Here is an 18,282-nt window from a genome sequence, read left to right on the forward strand (position 1 = left end):
TATTAAAACTGCTTAACATAAAATGTTAAAGCAAATAATTTGTTTCAATGGATTTTATTAGAATTAAATGTAAACGACAGAATGCAACTTCATCAGTGACAAAGGGAAGTCATTAAATATTTAACATCCAGCTAAAATAGAAAGCAACAAGATTTGAAACATATCCAGTGGGAAGTACACAGGGAATGAACAATTACGACCAGCCTAACTGGCTGTTGCATTATTGATTCACAGCGTAAAATATATTTCAGAGTAACAAACTTTGAAATTTCTACATGGGCTATAAAGCTCAAAGAAATCCTTCTTTTCTTCCTTTAAATGTGCTCTTTTACCTTGTTTTAGGATAACTTAACCAAATTAAGCTATTTAAGCTGATGCTCTCTCTTGGAAATAACAGTAAATATACTAAATCAGTGGCTAATGGAGATGGGAGTGCATAGATACAGACTTCTCTTTATTTCATGATACACATTTATAATTTAAAAACAGCTCCTGATTGGTAGCTGCCCATATTTAATAATAAATGTATTTGCATAGAAATTACTCCATGCTGCCTCCTGAAATATGAATATATGTATATTTTTATTAAACTGTGAATGCAATCTAAAGAAAAATAATCTTTATTTCCTTTAGGAACACAAACAGAACAATTATAATTTCAATTTATCATTAGTTACGTTTCCTTTCACCTACAACAAAGCTTCAGGATGACTTTCAGAAACTTCTTGAATACTGTATGTAAATAGCTGACAAAGTATGCCCCTAAAGCAAATGTTTGATTGACTTGATATGCAGATTGTCATGGATTTCAATAAACGTTAATATTTTTCCTTTGTGATAGAAAGATACTCAGAAATTTGTGTATGCCCAGGACCACAGAAAATGACTTTAGAATTTATCTATATTAAGCTGAGTCAATGAGACGAGTCTTCTTTCTTAAGTGATATGAGCATATGCAGCTTCTAATTCAAGCTTTATTATGTATTCACTCCATTTCCTCTAGTTACTTTAATAATAACATGAACCCTCAGTACTATTAAAATTCTAATCCCTTTAGGAAAAACTTGTCACTTTCATACCTGCTTATAAAGCATTAACCAAGAGTTGGCATCCACAAACAGTGAGTAAGATTACAGCTCATCATCTTTCTTGACTTTTTTTCAACTTCTTCTAAAATATGAGTTTTCTTTAATGAATATACGCACCGGTGTCCCTGCTACTCCTGGTGTGCCAGCTGGTCCACGGTCACCCTGAAGGAAAGATAAACATGTGTTTAAATGGTAGCACTCAAAACAGGAGTTTGTTCATGGATTCTGATTAAAACCTGAGGAAGGATTATGCAGTGAACTGAAAATGAGGACAAAAGCCAGGCTCTGCTAAATGCTAATATTTAGCTCTGACATTGACTCATTTTACAGACTTGAACAAGTAACTTAAATCCTTTGTTTAGATTTCCCTGTCATAACTTCCACGCTATCCTTTACACTCTGTTTGAGGCCTTCCTTGAAAAGGGATGGAAAGTCCTGACTTATCTGTAGTTTTCCAAATAATTATCATTTGTGGTCATGACAATGAGCAAAATCAACACAGCATAATTGACTATCCTATCAAGATCTCCATATTTAAGATGTACCTTTTAAAGAAGCTTTTGCCTTCTGCTGCCCAGTCATCCATTTGCTTCAAGTTAACATCCTTGATTTGCTTGTGCCATGGTCTTTTAAGGGGCAAAGTTTCTTCATTTATCATACCAGACACCTTCATCGATGCTTTAAGCTAAGATAATAGATTTTGTGCTGGAGCTGATGATGTGTGGGCACAAATTCATCTTTCTCTTTTGAGAGGACTATAACTCAAAGCAGATGGAGGAAGCTCACCAGTGGTGAAACTCTACAGAAAGATTTGCCCCAACCCACTGCTGTCATGTATCAATCTGTAATACTGCACTCTGCTAGTGTAACATGGGTTAAAAATGCAAGAAAATCGGGATGCATGTTTCTGTAATCATGTCAGGAAAGCCCTGACACAAAGCCAGGTGAACAGGAGAATATTTTCATGAGTTTATGTTACCTGGAGCTGTTTTGCAAAAGCCCTTCCAACATAACTCAGACACGTTCTTTTGTGCAGAAGACCCTGAGGAGACGTTGGGAATTCTGGTTTCTGTATTTAAATCTAATGCTGATTTGTGTCATTCTCATAATTTCATTCCGGTAACACAGTGATGATGCTTCTAATTAGAAGCACTTAACTGCATTACACAAAGCGTAGAGAGATGACAAGTTAACATCTATAAACAGTTTTGAGATCCTCAGATCAAAGGTGCAATGTAGGGAAAAGCATCAATTATAGTTACAATAGTAACAATAGCTTTTCAAAAAAAGTTAAGCAAATTATGCAATACAAGATGGAGAAATGCAGTGCAGGACAGTACCAGACAAATGAATACAAATTCTCTTTTGCTTTTCCCTTTGGGGTTTTCAGACTTCATGACAACAGCAAGGAACATGTTTAAGGTCTTGGCGTGTATTACCTTTGTGACAGAATGGCTGCTGTATTAGAAACCTGACAATGCAGTAACTAATTCTGTGTCAAATAATCTGAATCTGGCTGAGCAGCCAGAGGCTGGCAGCCAGCTTGCATGCATTGGCTGCTGGGAATGACCTCTGCAAACTAGAAGAGAGATCTCTAATTTGCTTATCAGCCCAAAGGGGCGAGTTAATGAAAAGTGCCCTGCCTTGCAGAGTACATTCACTCTGACACACCCACTCATGTAATAAGGCTGATCAGACCAATATCACCAAATCACACCAAACCAGAAGAGACCTTCGTGTCTAGAGGGAGTAGCTTGCTTGCAGGCCACAGTTTGACCTCTCATGCTCAGGAGATTAAGAGAAGTCACTTAAAACAAGTTTCCCCCTCAGCAAGGAATCTAATGTGCACCTTCAGAGTAATCAAGTATTCAGAATACATTTAGCAGGGCATATTGGCTTGAGTAGTGCACTCTGCCCCTGTATTTATTTTGTACCCAGAGCTTATATGGGTGGTTTCATCATATGCTGGCTAGGAGAGTGAAGCTGGAAATTCCCAACACTTCCCCTGCACTTTCTTCCCTTTAAGGAAAAGGAAATTCCTTATTCTTACCCCTCACCCTGACCACATTCAGCGATGTGATGCACAGCTGTAAAACCACAGTGTCTGCACAGTGGAGGGAAGGCAAATTTCACCCTGAGAACACAAAGTTCTTCTGCCAGTTCATGATATTATCACAAAACTTTAGCTGGCATTATCTACAGAAGATAGCATTCTGCTACACAAATGTACCTCGGAGCTCTAAATTACAAACCAGCATGCACTGTACTGTTGGGACTGGCAGGCAGACACTGGGATTGTGTTATTTGCACCAGAAGTGTGGAATTTTGACTAAATTTAGTAAAGGAAAGAATATTTTGGCTTTGGGAAAGGGCCAGGCACTCACTTAGCTTGTTTATACAATCTGCTCCATTGCTTGTTCCCGTTATTTAATTCTTGTCCCCATTTTGTCTCAGTTAGGCCTGTAATACCACCCTGTGTTTGTTCATGCTAAAATTAGATTGTCCTTAATTGCTTGTAAATTGTAGTCTTGCAGAGCAAGAATCATCTCACGTAATTTAAACATCTAGTGTAGACACCTATGGTAGCTTGTTACCCCCCACCTCTCTGCACAAGTATGTACAGTGATATTAAGAGAGAGAAACTTTTCATGTATATGGCTTTTTGATGAAAAACACATTATACTAATTTTTTGTATGAAGTCATTGAAAAACATGTAATTCCTAAAAGATAGGTATTCCAATTGCAAAAACAAACAAACCAAAAACACACAACTATTTCTCCATATTGTACTTTGAAGATATTGGCAAAATCAAAGCAAAGCATTTTTACTGACAATAAACTTTTCATTTTTTTTTTTCATTTATCTGGTGATTTTTTTTGTGCTTAGCCACACCTAAAAGTAAATACCAAAATCTTGAAATTTTTAGCATTTCATAACAAACTTTTCTCTAAATTTGTATCAGCCTCCATAACTAACATGTGAAAGGCTGAAACACCAGCAGCTCAAGGTAAAGATCACTTCCCAGCACTAGAAGGTAGACTTGAACTAGAAGAAGGCGCTGGAAACTATGACACAGTTCAGGATGTGCTGGAGTGGCTTCATACAGGCAGGGGAGAGCATCAGAAAAGTAAAACAGAAACAAGGGGCCTTTTTTAAAGTAATGATCAACAGTCTGAGAAGTCAGTTCTAGTCAGTTCTGCCTTTGCCTTCACAACAAACACTGCAGGGAATCGGAATCAGTCTATTTCTACCTCTTCCTCTATTTCTACCCTTTTTTGTATTTTTTTTTACTCACCTGAAATAGTCTTTTTTTTTTTTTTTTATTTTTTTTTGTATGAAAGTCTTTCATGCACTAGATCTAGACAAATTCAGGTACAAATTTCTCTTCAGGTCTGTAGCTATGTCATAAGTCTTACAAGACAGACAGACTGTAAGCATAAGATGACTCTCACAAGAGAACAAGAATTAGTGACCATACTTACAAACTTGTTAAACATATTACAGAATCACAGAATTATCTAGGTTGGAAGAGACCTCAAAATCATCGACTCCAACCTCTGACCTAACACTAACAACTCCTCCACTAAACCATATCACTAAGTTCAACATCTAAACGTCTTTTAAAGACCTCCAGGGATGGTGACTCCACCACTATCCTGGGCAGCTCATTCCAATGCCTCACAACCCTCTCAGTAAAGAAGTTCTTCCTAACATCCAACCTAAAACTCCCCTGGCGCAACTTTAGCCTGTTCCCCCTCGTCCTGTCACCAGGTAAGTGGGAGAATAGACCAATCCCCACCTCACTACAGCCTCCTTTAAGGTACCTGTAGAGAGCAATAAGGTCGTCCCTGAGCCTCCTTTTCTCCAAGCTGAACAAGCCCAGCTCCCTCAGCCGCTCCTCGTAGGACTTGTTCTCCAGACCCCTCACCAGCTTCGTCACCCTTCTCTGGACTCGCTCAAGCACCTTGATGTCCTTCTGGTAGTGAGGGGCCCAAAACTAAACACAGTACTTGAGGTGCGGCCTCACCAGAGCCAAGTACAGGGGGACAATTTGGAGCACACTGCAAAGCAGGGCTTGGAAAATCTCCTATATGGCACAAATTCACTACCTTATTTTTATTTTTATTTTTTAACAAAAAGAGGAGAAACAGTTCTCTAAACCCCCTACTCTCCTCATAAGACAATATACATATGGTAAAGCCATGTTTGCTTGAGAAAAACAGAAATTACTGTGTCCTTCTTGTAGTGAGGGGCCCAAAACTGAACACAGTACTCGAGGTGTGGCCTCACCAGAGCCAAGTACAGGGGACAATCACTTCCCTAGGCCTGCTGGCCACACTGCTTCTTATGCAAGCCAGGATGCTGTTGGCCTTCTTGGCCACCTGAGCACACTGCTGGCTCATATTCAGCCGACTATCCATCAATACTCCCAGGTCCTTCTCCGCCTGGCAGCTTTCCAACCACTCATCTCCCAGCCTGTAGCTCTGCTTGGGGTTATTGCGCCCCAGGTGCAAGACTGGCACTTGGCCTTGTTGAACTTCATACAGTTAATTTCTGTAATTAATTAATTGTAAATTAATTATTGTAAGTTAATTTCTGTAATTAATTTCTGTAAAAACAAAAATTAATTTCTGTAATTTCTGTAAATATTAATTTCTATCAAGTTAAGGAAATAAAATACTACATGACCTCCTACACACACATTTCCACTTGTTGAAAATGGAATTTTATGTTGGGTAAGCAAATGATTTAGATCCACATTAAAGCAAAAAAGGAAATGCAGCTAAGTATACAAATCTTTTTCACATAAAAACATTAACTTTCATAGAAAAGAAAATTTAAACAAGATTTTGGACACCATTTAGCTGCAGAGAGTTCCACTAAGAAGTCATGACTTCATTTTTAAAGTCCTACCTTTTCCCCTGGGAGTCCTTCCAGTCCTGGTAATCCCATTGGTCCTGGGTCTCCCTATTTATTTGTTTTTTTTTTAATTAAAAAAGATTGCATGGATTAGAATTTCTGTATTCTACATGACATGTTGAACAGCAAACAACAGCAGAATATTAAACTTGATATTACTAAAATATCCAGTTGTTAGGTGAACAGATTTTGCTATACCATGCTTTATTCATCTGAGAATAAAGCTATTCTCAGAGGCACTGTGCAACTATTTCAACTAACTGTTTTAATTTTGATTAAGAATTTAATCCAGAAGACTCCCCTCCTGTGCTTCTGCAAGCCAAGGTCAGCTCTAAACCACCTTCAGGTGGTAGAAGCACAGAGTGTGAGCATATGCTGTCAGCCATAGAATGAACATCTGAGCAATTCTGTTCAATTTTCCAGTTGCATCACTGTATCAGAGCAGAGCTCCGTTCCCTGCACAAAACTTTCTCTGTAACAAGAGACGCTGTTCCCTGTGCAAGTCTTCAGGTTTTGAAAGAAAAACAGGAAAATGCTGCACTGGAGAAATCAGTTTAACAAGTGGAAAGGCCCTTTAATTCTTTTTCCTATTTTAAAGAAAACTAACATGTAATTTTCCACAGAGATTTGAACTACTGTCAACAATCCCATTATTTCAGCTATCTCAGTTAACCCAAAAGCCACAGCTACAGCAAATTCCTTTTATGGATTTCATGAAGTCTTTGGCAGATTTCACTTTCCACACCCTACTTGGGAGAAGGTGCTTCCTGAGTAGGAAGTGGATGCCAGTATAGGAAGATACATTCAGCTTGTCGGGATTATGATAAAATCACTTTAAAAATATATATATATTTTTGGAAAATCAATTAATCAACTGTTTTAGGAAACTTTCTCAAAACTAAAACTCAGAATGTTTTGCTTTGAGAGTTCAGTTATTCAGTTTTAGGTTTCTGCATTGTCCTTGAGGAGCACAGTTACCACACTGATCACTGATTTATAGATTGGGGTTTATCTGTTTGTGTGTCTGGCTCTCTGTTAACACTTGGCAAGGAGTCAAACATTATCATAGGCCTGCATAGGAGATGATGTGCCTTCATGACAGATGAAGTCTTAGCTAACTTTTCAAAATATTACCTCCTATCACTTTGGGCTCATCTGGGTTAGCCTGATCTAGCTGCGCTTAATTCTGATACTCTTTAAAAAAAATATTTCTCCAATACAGGGTTAATAAAAAATATTTATAATAAAAATATTTTATCCAAATCAGGGTTTCCTGATCTTCATCAAGTAGGCAATTCATCAGCAGATCAGGGTGAGCATAGTCTGACGGTACAGTTTTCTTTCCTAAACTGCTCATTTTCCACCACTATTAGCACCAGAAATCAGCAAATTCTTTGCAGTTCTACCCATTAGCTAACACTTGGTACTTATCCTGATTCAATCATACTGTCTGCTCTGTGACAGAGGTCTGCTGGACACATTTCTACCACTTCGACCATGAAAGTCCATACCTGTTTCACTGCCTTACAACATTATAGTGCTGTAACTATCATTATGTAGTTATGTGATGTTCCTTAGACTTAAAAAGGAGAAATACAAAAATGTAGTGAAATTTTAAAATCTGTGAGAATACCTATCAAATTTTTAAAACAGTATCCATTTAAAATGACATTTGATAGTATCATACTTCTTGAGCTGAACCACTGGTACTCAACTTCTACAAACATTTGTTGGGTAATTTTTACTATCTCCAGTCATCAAGATGCAGTACACTTAAGTTTCAATTTTGCCACCTTCAGCGCTAAGAGCTGCAGTGACAAATCACAATCTAATGATGAATATAGTTTCTCTTTATGAAGGCAGGACATATCATGTCTGTCACTTCAGGGAAAATGTATTCCTAGTCAGGATTTGGATCTACATTCTGCTGGTGGCTAGCCATATGCTAGTCTATGCACCTGCTCAATATTCTTCCAGTAGTTATTCTTCTCCTCGTAATTGGGAAAGAAAGATCACATGAAAAGAACATAATGAAATGCTTACAGGAAAAATACTAAAAAGTTAAGCAGATCTGCTTATTGTGGTTGTTTTTGAATGTCAAACTGCAGAGCTGAAACTTGTAGTGGCTCCCATGATAATCATCATCTTGTTCACTAGGGGCAATGTGATCATACTGCAATTACCTGTCATGTCATTTCTAATGAAAACATCAACTTCTGGTTGCTCCTAGCTAGCATTACATAGAATACTGTCCCTTTGCCATTCCAAATTTAATGTTGAGAACAGTCTTATAGCTCTTAAGTTATCTTCTATCTTTATTTTTTGTATGTCTGCATCAAATAAAAGCTTAATTTCTTGCAGCATGCATACTTTAGTCTTAAACATATGCAGTGGCAGCTCAGCAGAGATGAATCCAGAAGCAGTTGATACTGTGTTCAGTCATTCATTATATTATCACTGCAGAACTAGTCACCAGAAATTGCAAAATTCTCAAGACTGGCAATAAAAAGGACTTCCCCCCCCCAGATGCACTGATTCTGCAGGAGATAAGCTAAAGTACTTAACGGACTTGTCCACCCTTGTGACTGGGATCATGTGTTGAATTACTTGGGGAATCTCTATCATGACTAAAAAGTACATACCACTGTGCCGGGATCTCCTTTTGGACCCTACAAAGGAAATAAGAAGCAGATATACATTTAGAGAATTACACAGTAACGTGGGATTTTTCTGTATAAATGTATTATATACATTGTTAATGCAGTGCAGTTAGAATCAGTACTAAGTCCAGCCCACTCAGCTGGTTAATTGTGTCTTAAAAGAGTAGAACTTGCTAATGACATTTACATGAAAGAGAATCTAAGTAAGTGCACAGAATCTTGGGCTCCACAGAACCAAAACAAGAATGTCCAAACTGGTATATCTGCACTGTGCAGAGTAGTGCCTGGAAAGACGCCACCTCTGTAGTACTGCCACATTAACTATTTTGCCAGTTGTTCTGCCCTGTAGCTACACGCACTGCATTGGTGACAGAACTGAGATCAGAATTCATGAGTTTCTCACTTCCAGCACAAAATTTGGTATGAGACCATCACTACCTCTAAAGAGTATACTGCATATTTTAAGATATTAAGATACTGTCAGTAAAGAGTCCAATACCAAAGTATGCACCACTGCAGAATTTACTTAGTATTTAGCATAACTTTAGGGTGAAATATTTAAATTGAAATAAACTACTCTCCCAAAATGGGCTAAAATGCTTAAAATCACATACTTCATACTTTACTACACACCAATCATATGCTAGTTGAGTTATCTTTTCTCTTTCACATATAAAATCCAATTCCATGGCATTTGTCAAAACTACATTCAATTAACCTATGTTACTGTCTGAATTATTAGAAATTACATTTCTGTTAAATACTTACTGGAGGTCCTGGTGGACCTGGATAACTTGCGACACTCACACCTCCCTGCAACAGCAAATTTAAAAGTTGAGGTGGACCAAAATTAGGTGTTGATTGAAAAAAAATGCATTATTAAGAAATACCTGGAGTTTATATAAGCTGCTCATTCCATTTCTTTCATTGTAAGGCATACCCTTTAAAACACACACACAAAAAAAAACAATTAAGTGTCACAAATACGAACTATAAAGGCATGCCCTGTTCAAGTCCTGTATCTCAGCAAAGCTGTGGTACCATTTTTGCTCTAGATTAATTTTTCAAAGATTCCAAGCATTTCATTAAGAACATAAGATGCACACCTATGTAAACATTTTTTTTTTTTTTTTTTTTTTTTTTACATACAACTGTAAATTCTCAGTTTACATTATGTTTTGATATTCTTACATAAAATCTATGAGCGACTGGTCAACTGATACAAGCAAAAGCAGCATTGCACATTTTCTTTTCATGCCTGTTTGAAAATCAATGTTAAATTAAAAATGAGAAAGCAACTAACCTTAAGCTTCAAGTGATTTGAGAACATGAAGGCTTGATCTGTAACTCTAAATTAATACTCAAGCTTGACTGATAAGACAGCAGTGCTCAGAAGTAAACTGATTCATACATAAAAGTCAGTGGCTGAACTGCCAAAATATGTTTGGCCTGATGATTTCCAATGCACAAAAAGTTCAAACTACACAAATTTGTTCAACTTATGAACGGATGAAATTCCTGTTCTGAAGATATTTAGATTATTGAATGTTAACCATTCTTCCTGTATGAATATTTACAAAACATGTATGTAAAAATGACTATACTGAAAACAAACAGCTTTAGGCAGCCTTCTCAACTCAGCCCCCTCCTCCCCACACACAACATGCTTCCAGCACCAATGAACTTGTCTGAGGCTCTAAAATCTTTAAAGATTTAAAGATTTCATGATTTCAAGATGAAAACTCTCATTATGCATAAAAATAATGCAAACAAATATAGTATGTTTTATTTTATTTTTGCTTTTATGCTTATTTTATGTGTAAAACCTGATGGACACAGAAAACTACTGCTGCAATACAAAGTCACAGATCTAGCTAGTTATTCTGTCATTACTATGTACACCTTGTATCCTGGCAATGTCCTTCTCATTGCTATCCTTATACCAAATTTCCGAGATTCTGAGTATGTCCTTACTTAAAACGAGCTGCTGCTCTAGAGAATTTCCTGAGATGTGGATTGAATTTTGAGAACTGTTAAGCAAGGACTGAAAAACATACAGTCCTCTAAGCGAGATTGATTTGGCTCTAAGGTTAAATTTGGGGCAGAAGAAAATTAATTTTTGCAGAGCAGGCTAAAAAAGGCTGCAGGTGAAGTAGGCAGGGATCATTAGGATGGGGCTAGATTTTAGAACAAAAGCTCTCCCCGGATTATGGTTAGGGATGGCATTTCCAAGGCTGTTGTTAGCGTTAGGAATTTTAAGGTGCTGCAGTTATTACTTCTCCAGAACTAATATTGTGCTAGGGACTATTCCGGTTAATTTAAAGTCCAATGAGCTCCATGGACTTCCCTAGGTTACGTGACCAGAGTTCCCTGATCTCAGGTAACTAAAGTGTCTAAACGAACCTTTTTGTCCAAGGTTATTAAAGTAACTCATTTGCCCAAATTTCTAGGATGGCTTTAGTGACCTGAACTTACTCAGTGATGAATCACAAGGAAAAAGAAAAAAAAAAGGAATACAGAACTATTTTGCAAGAAGACTTCACTGCCTTCCTGCATTACAAGTATGTATTACAGAGACAGTCAATTATTGATATATGACATTGCATTTTACTCATAGGTATATCATTCCTGGCATACCATTCAAAATGCTAACAAAATGTCTTACCGGTGGTCCAGGTGGTCCAGGCTTCCCAGGAGAACCTTCACTACCCTAGCACAGTGAGAGGTATAAAACTCATTTAATATAACTGTTGTTCTAATCTATTCCATACCCAAACTACGATGACCATAATGACAATAAACAAGAGATACAGTCAATAGGAATACATGTAGGTAGTATCAAGAATGAACTATCCTGAACATCTCCTACTAAAGCTTTAGGCAAGTTATTAAACATTACTTTATACCAGCTTGTATTTTGTTAGTTACTTGATGCTTTATGTGTAGTAACTTCCGTATGGCAAAATAGTGATAGTAGGGTTGTGAAATGCTCCATATTTACCAGCAGGCAGAAGAAGGAAAAAACACTTGTTAATAAAAAAATCTAATCAGTTGGCAGATAGAAGTTAATATTCATTTTATGGTTTGTAAATTATTTTGCTAAAATCAATCCTCAGTTTGTTCATTCACAGGTAAATCAAGATGACCTAGTTTCAGAAGTTCAGTTTATTCAGGAACATAGTGGGTAAGAAAAAATCTTTATTAAGAGTTATAATGAATATCTTCTTGGTTTTTACTGTAAAATAGTTATCTGTGGATTCTTGTAGCTGTAGTCTGTACTGCTGACATGCACTAAATTGCTCATATTAAGAAAAAAAAAAAAAGTTTCTTAGTTTTACCCTAGTGAGCGCTTTGAGCATTATAGATGTGCAAAGGTTTAAATGTCAAATTTCCCAAGCAATATCTTTTCAAAATCTCATCATTAAGATTCAGTTAAAAATTCTCTATAATTTGGAACAGGTCTGCCAGAATTTTTTACTCACTTCATTGAATTTTAATAAACATACTTCATTGAGAAACCTAGGCTGCATATTTAAAATTATTAAGGTGGGAAAAGTCAAGCTGAGCGTACAACAATACTAATTAACCAACCAGAAATATATCAATATTTAATTACTATTATATTAGGATAATTTCCAAATAGTCCTGCTAAGTGTTAGAAATGTTAAGCTCCAGATCGGAGAATTTAGAGTATTTCACAAAACGAGAAAAACGCTCTTTTTTAGAAAGATGATCACTTTTTAGATGTGGTCCCCAGATAAAAGAAGGAGGAGGAAAGTACTCTGGCTGTTGTTCAGCTCATTACTCTTCAGTGATCTGACTTCTGCCCTTTTTGACCACACTATTTAAGAAGAACTGGCTTTCTCATTCTCACTTGATAGTAAGAGGCCAGCTTCCCCTGATCTTTCTGATGCATAATGTAAAGAGCAGCTACAATTAGGCCTTAATCAAGGATAGAGATGTGCACGCCTTAAGCAGCTGGCCTAACCCTGCATTCTCAGACTCTTTTTTCAGTACTTTGGAATTGTAAACAAGGAACTAACAAAAACTTGTTTTTAACAATGGGTTACTTAAAAAGGAAATTAGTTTGGTAAATTATTTCTATTATGGTCAGGAAGAAGATGGTTCTCAACTCATTTTTATACTGAAGTCACTTCACAGTTTTACAAAGTAATGTTTCTTTTTCTTAGTCATACCAGAGTCAAGGTTTTGTAGAGTATTAGCAGGATCACAGACTGATGTGGCAGCACTGTGCCTGGAAAAGTCCAAGCCAAAGCTGAAAAAAAACCTCCAAAAAAGCATATTCATGTAAAATAAATAATAAAAAAAATTATCTCCAAAAGTATTTTGCAAACTCAGTTTGTCTTCTGTATTTGGCTGATCTGAAGTGCCCAAGAAATGAATTTGACATCTTCGTTTTAATGGAAACTATCAAGAACCTCATAAAAAATTGATTAAAAAAACAGTGCTATAACAGCCTAAATTAATTATAAAGGAAGTTTATATACTTTTGCAGAATACATATACTGGATAACTTTCCGTATTCACAAACCACTTTTAGAGTATGCAATTACTTTTGACTAAAATACTGGAAAAAGAATGAGAAGCAGAGCAAGTAGCTAGTCATACACTATTTCACAAAGGTATTTTTACTTTCTTAATTTTATATAATATGTCATACTCAGAGAACATTGTCTGCATCTTACATGTACCACAGGGCTAGGCTTCAAAATACAAGCCCATCTTCATGGCATTGTTTGGGGAAAGCACTTAAGACACAAATAAAAAATTATTTGAAAATATATGTCAAGTTCACGTTTACATTCTATGTTAAAAACAACAAGAAAAGAAAAAACAAAACAACAACAGAAGCCAAAGCGTAAGAAAGTAAAGGGATTACACAGCCTGTGCAGATCTCTACGAAAACTAAAAAGAAGGTATACCTTTTCGCCTTTTGATCCAGCAGGACCAGGATGCCCAGGTCTTCCTGTGGCTCCCTGCACAACAAACACAGTATTGGTTAATACCAGTTAAGAAACAACTAAACACTGTAATTTGCATTGCAGCCTAGCTTTTAAAACTTGCACCTTTTGAAGGTCACTTAAACCTAATTACTCTTCTCCTTCAGGTTTAAATGTTTCTTTTCTGTCTGATACAACAGCTGTGTCCTACTGATAAGCCCTGTGAAGGGTAAAACTTGTGTTTGTGGTTGTATTTTCACCTTGTGCAGACTAAATGCGCTGACCTTAACCAGAATCTCTTGATACTGCTAAGAATCATGCTTCACTGCTAAAATGGCAATTTACATATTTCACATTAAGCTTCCTAAATGTGTTATTTCTAAAAGAAGGGAAGCATTAGTATTGTCAACAACCTTTGAACAAAGAATGACACTAATATTTCCTCATAGAAAATAAAATTTTAAAAAAGCCCAAGTTTTCACAGTACTACCATTTTTTTTTCAGTGACTTTAAATATTGTTAGTTTATTCCCATACTTTGTAATTACTTGGTTTCAGAATTTAATGTTTTCATAACGCCTGGTTAGAAATATTTTTAGATTGTTATTACTAACATTATTACAGTAACTGGAGTATAAATACATAATTAACTCCAAGTTTGCCCATCGTACATATTTTAACCTCAAAGAGTCTCTAGTAAGGCCAAAACACCAAAAGCATTTAAGTTACATCAACTCTGAGGCCAGACAATGATAATATTTTCAGAAATATCAACTCACAACATAGCTTATTCTTTTAGAGCCACTGTGGGTAAGATTTTATTGTTACTCTCCTAAAAGCTACAAAGAGGCACAAGAAAGTAAGAATAAGAAGTTTTGCTAGATAATCCCATCAAGCTTTGCAGAGAAAGGTTAGACCATAGAAGACAGAACACACTTACAGACGGTCCACTGGGTCCTGGCACACCAGGCAGTCCAGGAACACCTTGAAGGCCCTGAAAATTAAAAAGAGCATATGCCTGTTGCTTCTCCCATGTACACTTACAGTCTCAAAAACTACTTACATTTAGCACATCCATCAGTATTATAACAATACCGAAGCACACTTTCATATTTTAGGAATAAAAATGATATACCTGTAGTTGAGAGATTATTACTGAACAAAGTTAGAGGCAACTTACTGCTTGACTCAAACACAAAATTCATCCTTCAGCATTTTCCATTGTTAGCTTATATCCTCCAGATCTCCTGGTCTTAATTGTGCAAACAAGAACAGTCTGTCTGGCTTTTCCTTACAGATTAATTTTCTATTACTAAAAAAATGTACTCAGACTTCTCAATGGTACCTCATACTATCGACAGGGCGGAAGGGAAGACTGACGAGACTCTCATGAAGTTCATCAAGAAGTGCCAAGTATTGCACCTGGGGAGCAACAACCTCAGGTACCAGGACATGTTGGGGGCCATCCAGCTGGAAGACAGTTCCGCAAGAAAGGACCAGGGAGTCCTGGTGGACACCAAGTTGACCACAAGGCAGCAATGTGCACTTGCAGCCAAGAAAGGTAATGGTATACTTGGCTTCATTAGGCAAGGTAATGCCAGCAGGTCAAGGGAGGTGATCCTTCCCCTCTACTCAGTGTTGCTGAAACTGCACCTGGAGTGCTGTGTCCACTGCTGCACCCACCAGGTACAGGAGAGACCTGGAGATATTGGAAAGAGTCCAATGTAGGGCCATCAAGATGATCTAGGGACTGGAGCACCTCTCCTATGAGGAGAGGCTGGGAGAGCTGGGACTGTTCAGCCTGGAGAAGAGGCTGAGGGGATATCTTATCTATGTCTATAAATACCTTAAGTAAGGCTACAAAGAGGATGGAGACAGACTTTTTTCACTGGTGCCCAGTGCCAGGACAAGAGACAGTGGGAAGAAACTGGAACACAGGAGTTTCCCTCTGAACACTAAGAAACACTTTATTGTGTGGTTAACTGAGCACTGGCACAGATTGCCCAGAGAGATCATGGAGTCCTTGGGAGATTATGAAGATCTCCCTACTTGGAGATCTTCAAAAGCCATCTCAACATGGTTCTGGGCAGCCTGCCAGGTGTCCCTGCTTGAGCAGTGGGGTTGGACAATATGACCTCCAGAGGTCCCTTCCCTCCTCAGAAATTCTGGGATTCTGGGATCTAAATGCAATGATGCTTTTTTGTTGTTGTTGCTTTGAGAACAAAACATGGTATTTTTCATAGTATTTATTGACCTGCTTTCCTATTTTTATTTTATTCAACTGACTGAAAACTGATAGATTCTGGTATCCATTTACTAAATATACAGGCATGTAACTTATTACAGCAAATACAGGTAGGTTTTGAGATAAGTCTGCACATCACTGAACTCTTTCCTCTGCCCCACCAGACTTAGTCAGATGAAATTTTAGGCATGTAACAACCATATATCTAATCTACATATAATATATATATATATATATAGTTTTATATATACATAATTATAAAACAAATACCAACAAATAATAATATATATATAATGAATATATACTATATAATATAAACTATATAATATAAACTATATATTATAATATAAAGCATATAAATAATATACATTATATGTATGTGTAATGAATAATAAATATAAAAATAATATTAAACATATTATAATGTATAACAACAGTATATATTTAAGCTAAATGCTCTTGATTCCCTCTGTAGTCAATGAATGCCCCACCCAACAGTGATTAATTTTATCTGAATTGGGTGCCTATCCTCTGAAAACAGGAATCACCTCAGAAAAGGCATGTTTCTCCTGTTAAATACAGTGTTACAGAAGGTATTGTGGAGTGGGTAGTGCAGAAAACCAAAGAGGTCAGGAGCCCTGAAAGGGCTCTGAGCGAGGGTCTGAAGGAAAAGCTTCAGATAGAAATAAATCAAGAAAGATTTGGAGGTGGAGAGAGAAATTGATTTCCTTTTCTTTGAGGACATTGATCTACTTCTGTAGCTTTTCAGCAATCCAACGGATAATGTGTTCTCTGCTCATTTTGAATTATTTTACTCTTATAGCACAGTCACCCAGAAAATTATTATGAAACCAAAGGAACATTTTCTGTAATTCTTATTGCTAATATTAGAAAAACCCTTCCCTGAAAAAAAATAAATGCTTTAAAAAGGAAATTGATTCTAAATAAAGTAATTGTTGAACTTTTATCATGGGCCACAATAAAATTTCAGCTGCTATAAATACTGAAATCAGTTGAAGAAAATGAAACTTGAGGAACTGCCCTTCCTTTCTAGTCCAGAGAGAAAAGACTAACAAACAAACCTGTACTGAAGTGCTAAGCATGGCACCATTTTTACTACACAATATTAGATTATCACCATATGAACTGCTGACAGGATTCCATTCAAATCTTTTATCATGATGTTTCATTTGATGAAACAGTTTTGGTTTATTAATATTATGTTAGAGAGCTAAGCTTCACAGAAAAATTAAAGGGCTATCCAAAAGCATACTGACATTCATGAGTGTATCACTATTTCTTTTGAAGAACTTCAGGCTGGGATTTGAATCTCTTCTCATTTTGATACTCACCAAATCATAAAAATCAAAGTAAATGCACTATTTTGTACTTTGTAACTTTGTAATAATGTTACTTTGAAACTTTAAATCTTTGTAATATCTTCTATATATTTTTCTGAAAATAAATTCACTTGCACCCTCATACCATACTAATCAAAAGACATTGAACATTGAACAACACTGAAAATATCAGAGTTAAGGAACCTAACCAGCTATCAAACAGTGAAAAAGCAGAGCACAGTACCCTACTGAATCAATAAAAAGAAAAATTAGAATTAACTTATTCTGGAGTTCTTTTAAAAAAATGGTTACACTTATAATCTTACCTTAATTGCCTCTAATCTCTCTTTTGATTCTCCATAGTTAAATAGTGTCAGAATTATTTTAACTTTTTTTTTTTGTTAATGCCTCAGACTGCTAGGGTTGAATTGTAGAGATATGCTATAGGTCATGCAAATGAAAGATGTATTACTTTCTCATTACAGCTCATGTGTTTTAAAATACTATTTAGTAACATATAAGTATCAAATGCTTAACTGGTATCAGTTAAGTATTTTGGGATTTCAGAGTGGTCGTCAAATATTTCTTAGAAGACAACTTATTTTACCTCCTTCAGTTGGCTACAGGCACTGAGAAAATTATTTATTTACTCAGATTCATCTGCTTAAAAGCTTTTGATTTGGTTATTTATTTATTTATTTATTTTCCCCAGAGATTACTCTTGAGCTGTTAACTGCAAATAGTTCAATCTAAAATGAAAGCAATAGCAGCTATTTTGGATTCAGCACCATAAGTTATGTGCCTTTTTTCTTCCCGTAATGACATAAAAATAACTCTAAAAATCCAGTATGTGACGCAAAATACTGTACATATTTTAAATTCAGTCTCCAAATATTTTCTGATTTCCACTTAATAGTAATTGCTGTTATTACTGTTCCCATCACAGTATTTGCCTAATGGAATAATTTTTAAAGTGAATGCTAAATAGGAACTAACACAATGAAAGCAAATACTTTATAAAATATGAAGTATTTTCTGAAAATATTTAGCATTTACCTTTTTATTGC

The 18,282-nt window shown here is 36.2% G+C and overlaps 1 protein-coding gene across 2 annotated transcripts in view; it reads right to left on the reverse strand.

The window, feature by feature from the left end:
* COL19A1 (collagen type XIX alpha 1 chain) overlaps nt 1-18,282 on the reverse strand; it is a 206,870-nt gene that overhangs the window by 24,842 nt on the left and 163,746 nt on the right. For both annotated transcript variants that reach the window (XM_082756375.1, XM_082756374.1), the window contains 8 exons: nt 14,571-14,624; nt 13,614-13,667; nt 11,336-11,380; nt 9,561-9,611; nt 9,439-9,483; nt 8,653-8,679; nt 6,005-6,058; nt 1,206-1,250 (listed from right to left, as the gene is read on the reverse strand). In XM_082756375.1, the coding sequence (XP_082612501.1) occupies nt 1,206-1,250; nt 6,005-6,058; nt 8,653-8,679; nt 9,439-9,483; nt 9,561-9,611; nt 11,336-11,380; nt 13,614-13,667; nt 14,571-14,624 (375 nt within the window). The remainder of the gene's footprint in view (nt 1-1,205; nt 1,251-6,004; nt 6,059-8,652; nt 8,680-9,438; nt 9,484-9,560; nt 9,612-11,335; nt 11,381-13,613; nt 13,668-14,570; nt 14,625-18,282) is intronic.

Source organism: Aythya marila (genome assembly GCF_965140915.1).
Source record: "Aythya marila genome assembly, chromosome: 3".
NCBI lineage: Eukaryota > Metazoa > Chordata > Aves > Anseriformes > Anatidae > Aythya > Aythya marila.